This window comes from Pempheris klunzingeri, chromosome 19 (genome assembly GCF_042242105.1).
Source record: "Pempheris klunzingeri isolate RE-2024b chromosome 19, fPemKlu1.hap1, whole genome shotgun sequence".
In the NCBI taxonomy this organism is placed as follows: domain Eukaryota; kingdom Metazoa; phylum Chordata; class Actinopteri; order Acropomatiformes; family Pempheridae; genus Pempheris; species Pempheris klunzingeri.
Window position 1 is genome coordinate 21788079 of NC_092030.1, and position 7106 is coordinate 21795184.

The window sequence follows — 7106 nt, forward strand, 5'->3', positions numbered from 1 at the left end:
TAAGAGCAGAAATGTTGAATAAACAACAAAATAAGATTGTTTATAGTCAGAAATGTCAAGTGGATCTTGAATAACTGCTGTGTTTTTATACTTGGCCTCCATTTTATGTACTTTGGGTAAAAAATGACTAAAAATCATCCAGCAGACACCAAACAGGCTGCAATGGCTGCAACGTGATCCTTTGGGACAACTGCACCTGATCACAGTAGGTCCACTAAAAGAGCTTGTTTGATCCACTGACAGGCTCAGAGTGTTATTCTAAGTGTGTGACAGCATCATGGAAAGGATCCCTACAGAGAGAGACCTGGAAGATCCTTTTGGTTTAACCACAAACAGCACACACACCAGACTACATTCACTAAAACAGGGATTTTACCAAAACACCAGAGTTACTGGCTTTTGGTTACTTTGGTGCTTTAAAGGGTTCGTTTGTTAGTTTGCTGCTGGCTGAGACAAACTAATGGACCAATTCCAACACTTTTGATACCTTCCAGTAATTCAGTCACCAGAATATCTACAAACAGGAGCCCAGATTTAAAAATACCTGATTTTCTAACTTTTGAGCCTGAGAGCAGTGCGGTGGTGTTTTCGGTGTCTGCTGAGGTGAAAGTTCACTGAAGGCCTCTCAGGTTGGTTTCAGGTGTCTGTGATGATGATGATGATGATGATGATGATGATGACTCCCTCATACGGTCGATGTCGTCTTGACATTAGAGAAGCGAAGGCTGGTGTTGATGAGTTGGTGGGAAAAGACACTGAGGCACGTGAAGAAGAAGAAGGACGGGCAGTGAACTCATGGGTCTCACATTTCCTGATGCTTCTCCTCCACAGGTGAACCCCGACGCCGAGGTGATCCACCAGGATGCAGCGACCATAAAGGGAAACAGAGGACGGCGCCTGCATGTGAACCCCCCCCCCTCGCTCACACACCCTCACCGGCGTCTTAGTCACCAAACTCCTCACGGCGCCGGGTGTTTTCCCCGTTTCCTGCCCCCCCCACCCTCTTCCTGTCACCTGTCCACTGTCACTTCTCGGGGAAGGTCAACAGCCGCCGCAGGGCTTCGGTCCCGTCGACCCCTGACCCCCCCCACCCCCTCTCCTCCCCCCGCCATGTCCAACGACAGCAGCCTCCTCGGTGTCTGGGAGTCCTCGGATTGGACGGGCACTGAGAGGTGTCCGCCCTCGGTGGGCGGGGCCACTTTCCTGATCGTGGCGTACAGCGCCGTCATAGCGATCGGGTTGCTAGGCAACGCGGGCCTGGTGTTCATCATCGCCCGGCAACAGGAGCTGCGCAACGTCACCAACATCCTGATCGCCAACCTGTCGTGCTCCGACATCCTCATGTGCGTCGTGTGTCTGCCGGTGACCGTCATCTACACACTGATGGACCGCTGGGTGCTGGGGGAGGCCCTGTGTAAGGTCAGCACACACACACACACACACACACAGAGGCACAGGAACACACACACAGGAACACAGGAACACACACACTCACAGGAACACACACACAGGAACACACACACACACACACAGGAACACACACACACACACACACACACACACACACACACACACAGAGGCACACACACACACACACACGCACGCACGCACACATTCACACACACACACACACATTCACACACACACACACACACTCACACACACACACACACACACTCACGCACACACGCACACACACACACGCACACATTCACACACACACACACACACACACACTCACGCACACACGCACACAGGAACACACACACACACAGACAGGAACACACACACACACACACACACACACACACGCACGCACGCACACATTCACACACACACACACATTCACACACACACACACTCACACACACACACACACACTCACGCACACACGCACACACACACACGCACACATTCACACACACACACACTCACGCACACACGCACACACACACACGCACACATTCACACACACACACACACACTGATTTTTTAATTTAGTTTCTGAATAAATTTATTTTGACTTTTTTATTCTTTTTTAGTTTTGATGTTTTTCTTTTTCTCTCTTTAATCTAATTTTCATCTTTGTTTAATTTTAATTAAGAGATTTATATTTTTAGTTTCTCTTTAGTTCATTTTACCATTTATTTATTTAAGTATTTAGTTACTTATAATTTATTTTTAATGTTTAGGTATCACTATTAACATCTTTTTATTTTATTTCATGTTCCTCTTTATTTACTTTAAATATTTTACTTAGTTTTTCTTTGGTCTCTTACAATCTCTATTTTATTTAATTTTTATTTTTATTTAATTTTAACTGTGTGTATATATTTTTTGGTTTCTCTGTTTTAGCACATTTTTCTCTTTATTTAATTTATTTTTGATTAATACATTTTTACTATTTTGGATTCACTATTTCCATCCATCTTTTTTAAATTATTGATTTATTTACAAATACATTTTTTTTCTTCTTTGTATTTCTTTGTATTTGTATTTCCGTCTCTCTGTGTGTATTTACATGAACCTTTTCTTAAATACTCTCCTGATCCATCAGCTCATAAACGCTAAGGTGTGTGTGTGTGTGTCTCTGTCAGGTGACGCCGTTTGTCCAGTGCATGTCGGTGACCGTTTCTGTCTTCTCCCTGGTGCTGATCGCTCTGGAGCGCCACCAGCTGATCCTCCATCCCACCGGCTGGTCCCCGGCGGCCGGACACTCCTACCTGGCGGTGGGGCTGACGTGGCTGGTGGCCTGCTTCATCTCTCTGCCCTTCCTCTCCTTCAACATCCTCACCAACGACCCCTTCCAGAACATCAGCCTGCCCGCCAACCCCTTCAGGTGAGCTCACGGTTTGACGCTAAATCGGCTCAATCGAATGGAATCAATCGTCGACTTTAAACGATAACTAGGCTACTTTTAAACCAGCTTTCAAAATAAAAGCCCCCGTGCAGATTTTCAATCGTATATTCCAGCAGCACATCAACATTATTTAGTAATCAGTAGCATCAGGTCGGTCATATTTAGCTGCTGTCTGCAGCAAAGACACACAAATTTAAACCAGACAAAGTACGAAGCGTGGATCGTTTGGACACGTTAGAAGCACCGAAACCAGAGTCAAGTCATCACTTCTGGAAGCTCGAAGGCTCCAGGACTGAATCTGCAGTCTGCCAGCAGGCTGGAGTTCTTATGTTCTCCCCGTGGTTCTGTCTGGTTCTCGGCTTCCCCAACACAGTCCAACGACATGCAGGTTATTTAGTGACTCTAAACTGCCCGTGGGTGTGAGTGTGTCTGTCTCTGTGTATCTGCCCTGTGATTGGTTGGTGACCCAGTCTCAGCTGGGATTGGCTCCAGCCCCCCCGCGACCCTGAAGGATAAGCAGAGTAGATAATGGATGGATGGAACCGGAGAGGCTGCGTTTGTTTTGGCAGGTCTGTCAGCTCAGACTGGCTCAGATTTTGCAGCCTTGCTTTGATGGAGGCGAACAAACACAAACATGCCCAGACTAGAGGTCCAAACAGCCAGACTCCACGGACCCCAAACCCAACACACATAATTAATCCTCAAAACCAAGATTAGCTGAAGAGCACAAATCAGCCTGAGAATAATCAGACCTCTGCTCCTCCACTTCTATGAACTCGTGCACGTTGAACAGTAGAAATGTGTCTTAGTTTTAGGAAAACGTTGGTGCGGCGTCATTCACACGTTTCTGGATCTCAGACCCGGCGTGGCTCATAATAAACACGAGTTAATATTCCTCAGGCATCAGCAGGGCGGCCAGATAACAATTAATGCTAAATAATAAATGCAGCTGCATCACCGGCTGACGAGACGCAGTATGGGTGAGTTATCTAAAACCCTGATTATCCTCTGTGGGCCTGTGTGTGTTTGTTTTAGCAGCACAAAGACTATAAAGTCAGGAACACACAGTCAGAGCTAACTTCATGTTTAGTGTTTTACACGCCTGGAGACGCTGCAACAATGACTTCATTGTTTCCTCTTCGTCACTCCATTTTTTTTAACAATGTTCGCCGATCGTAGCAGAGATTTCACGCATCGCTGCACCTGACTGGATGCGTTGGCTGATGATATCTGACATCCTGCGGTGCGACTGAGGGAAGCTCGACTCGTCAATCATCTCCTGAACAAAACGGCCTTCACAGCTACGGCAGATGATCATCATGAAAACAGACTCAGTCTTTGGCTTCAATGGAAATTAGTTTCATAAAACTTCCCTCTGAGTGACCACAGGCTGGATGTAAGAAGTGGTTTGTGGACGCCATTTTGAAGCCTTGAGTTTGGTTTTACGAGCGTCGCCATCTTGGTTTTTTTGGAGCCAAAAGTGATGTTCGTTCCACAAAGACCTCCTCTGATTGGTTAAATGAACGTCCTGCTGTGCTGAAGAAGACAGTAAACTAGAGACTGAGAGCAGAAACTGTTCACTGAGCTGATAAATCAGGAGAGAAGTCTCCTCATTTCCTCATTGACTTCCATCCAATCAGACTCCTGTTTGGAGCCAGTGGAGTCGCCCCCTGCTGGACACTAGAGAGGATGCAGCTTTAAGGCTTCACTGTTCAGACCCAGAGGACACCGACACTCTTTACAGACTGATACCGACCAATCAGAGGACACCGACACTTCTTTATACAGGCTGTGGGTCTTAGCCATGTTGCTAGCATTAGCGTTAGCAGATCCCATTCTTTCTAAGGTTACTTTTATCAGAAAGTGACACAACCGTCCTACTTATTATTACAGCCACACATTTTACTCCTCTTTGTCAGGTTTAGGCACCAAAACAAAAAGATGATGGTTTGGGCTAAATGAACAGGTCAAATTCCAGAGTAAAAGTCCTGCTGTGGAGGTGGACCTGTCTCACCTGTGTGGTGTGCTTACCTGTGTGTCTGTCTTGTCTCAGGGACCATCTGATCTGCATGGAGCTGTGGCCGTCGGATAAGCACCGTCTGGCCTACACGACCTCGCTGCTGCTCTTCCAGTACTGCCTGCCACTCCTGCTGGTGCTCCTGTGCTACCTCAGGATCTTCCTCCGCCTGAGACGACGCAGGTCACACCGCCGTGCTCTTATTTTCTTAAAAAGCCTCCGCCTTCCAGTTAGTGGCAGCATGTTTGTGTTGTTATATAAAGAGGGGGCACTCTATTTATACGTTGCATCACTCAGCCTGAGGTTTGGTGTGATATTTCACAGTGAATGTCTGACAATAGGCGTCCCGCTGTGTTGTGCAGGGACATGCTGGAGCGCAGCAGGAGGACCCGGGGAGCCCAGAGGATTAACGTCATGCTGCTAGCCATCGTGGTAGCCTTCGCTCTGTGCTGGCTGCCGCTCAACGTCTTCAACACGCTGTTTGACTGGCACCACCAGGCCCTCCCCGACTGCCAGCACGACGCCATCTTCTCCGCCTGCCACCTCACGGCGATGGCCTCCACCTGCATCAACCCCGTGGTGTACGGCTTCCTCAACAGCAACTTCCAGAGGGAGCTGAAGTCGACGCTGCAGCGCTGCCAGTGTCGCGGCCGGACGGCGGAGAGCTACGAGAGCTTCCCTCTCTCCACGGTGGGCAGCGAGGGCTTGACCAAAGCCACCTCCCTCAACAGGATGGGGTCGGTGTGCGTTCCCTCCCCCAGACCGGAGTTCAGCTCAGCGATACCGGCGAAAACAATACCGGCTCACACCTAATAATGAGAACTGCCAAACTCTAGTCTGACGAGTGTCAGGCAGGGAAATGGCTGACGAGTGGCTGCTACACACTGTTCCAGCTGTCAGACACATCAGCCGCCGGAGACCAAGGAGCACGTCCAACACTTTCCTGCACTTCCATAACTTTCCTGCCGGAGTGAGACGCTGGCTGTTTGACTGGTTGGAGGCAGGAGAGGATGAGGATGGAGTTCAGCCGATGAAGCTTCAGGTCCACAACATGAGAAGCAAAACCTTGTAAATGGACTCTGTTGAAGGACTCGGAGAGAGAGAGAGAGAGAGAGAGAGAGAGAGAGAGAGAGAGCAAGAGCTGGTGGGATTGACCGTTCGCTAAGCCCCGCCTCCCGTGGTTACGGTTGCTATGGCCGTTGATCTTTGCATCCCAGAATGGCAGTTTACATGAAAACAATATTCTACATTCAAAGTCATTCTTTGAACAGTGGATCTGTGATTTCAGACACAAGCAGAGAAGGTTGTGTTTTTAAATGACGCCTGTTGCCGGCAGGTTCCTAGCGGCTAATTAGCGTTAGCTCAGTGAGCTGGTTGAAAGATCTGGGGCAGGATGTGGCTGACTTGTCTTAAAACAAGAACGGTGTTAAATAAATGTTAAAATACACTAAAAGACTGGAGCTAACTAAAGCTAACAGTTAAAAAGGTCGACGTTCTCCTCAGTGGATGATCCACGAGGAGGACAACATCTGACTAACATCTGTGTTTGGATGCTCACTATAGAAACACATACAGACAAACAACACGGAGGTCAGATTTAAGCTTTATTCGTATCTCTAAACACTTCCAGGATGACGGCTAGCCGATGTGTTTGGCTAACCTAATGCTATCTTGGGTGATGGAGGAGAGCGTTAGCTTAGACGCTAATATAAAAGCATCCTGGACCGGCACAGTGCATGTCTGTAACTCCACGTGATAATGTAGTTAGCTAAAGTTATGCTAACTCGTGGCCTTGAAGGTAACACTGGATGGGTGGTAAGATAGTTAGCCAGGCATGCTAACGCTTGTAGCCTTACGTTAACACAGAAACTCACTGTTGAAGTCATTCCTGACATTTCTGCCTGTGAGTTTTTGATTCTTTTGAAAGGTAATTAACTTTCCAGACTTCAGCTACAGAAGGTTTCCCTCAGTACTCGTGCCGTGCCTAGCTGTGCATCAGCCCGGCTATTTTTGGATAATCTGGGGTGTTCGGGGACGGGATTTAGCGAGAGGTCAATTGCGAGCGCTGACTAACAACAAAATATGGAAAATATAGAAGGACTGAGAAGAAGACGAAGAAGGAAAAACTCCTAAATGACAAACGTCTGAACCCGGAGGAATGTTTTCAACAGCTCGCTGACATCCGTGTGTTTTCTATGTAACTTTGCAAAGTGTAACTCATCTTGATAG

At 47.7% G+C, this 7106-nt stretch overlaps 1 protein-coding gene across 1 annotated transcript; it reads left to right on the forward strand.

Moving 5' to 3' along the window:
* The first annotated feature begins 1110 nt into the window (after nucleotides 1-1110).
* Nucleotides 1111-5690, forward strand: npy8ar (neuropeptide Y receptor Y8a). Its single transcript, XM_070850806.1, has 4 exons — nucleotides 1111-1419; nucleotides 2598-2839; nucleotides 4914-5060; nucleotides 5240-5690. The coding sequence occupies exons 1-4, from the start codon at nucleotides 1111-1113 to the stop codon at nucleotides 5688-5690; spliced, it is 1149 nt and encodes a 382-aa protein (XP_070706907.1).
* Nucleotides 5691-7106: the final 1416 nt, after the last annotated feature.

What these genes read in the sequence shown, in the direction of transcription:
- npy8ar (XM_070850806.1), top strand. Translation starts at nt 1,111, where the DNA reads ATGTCCAACGACAGCAGCCTCCTCGGTGTCTGGGAGTCCTCGGATTGG. An exon ending in CTGCCCGCCAACCCCTTCAG is followed by an intron (nt 2,840 to 4,913) that starts GTGAGCTCACGG and finishes GTCTTGTCTCAG; the next exon opens with GGACCATCTGATCTGCATGG. An exon ending in CTCCGCCTGAGACGACGCAG is followed by an intron (nt 5,061 to 5,239) that starts GTCACACCGCCG and finishes TGTGTTGTGCAG; the next exon opens with GGACATGCTGGAGCGCAGCA.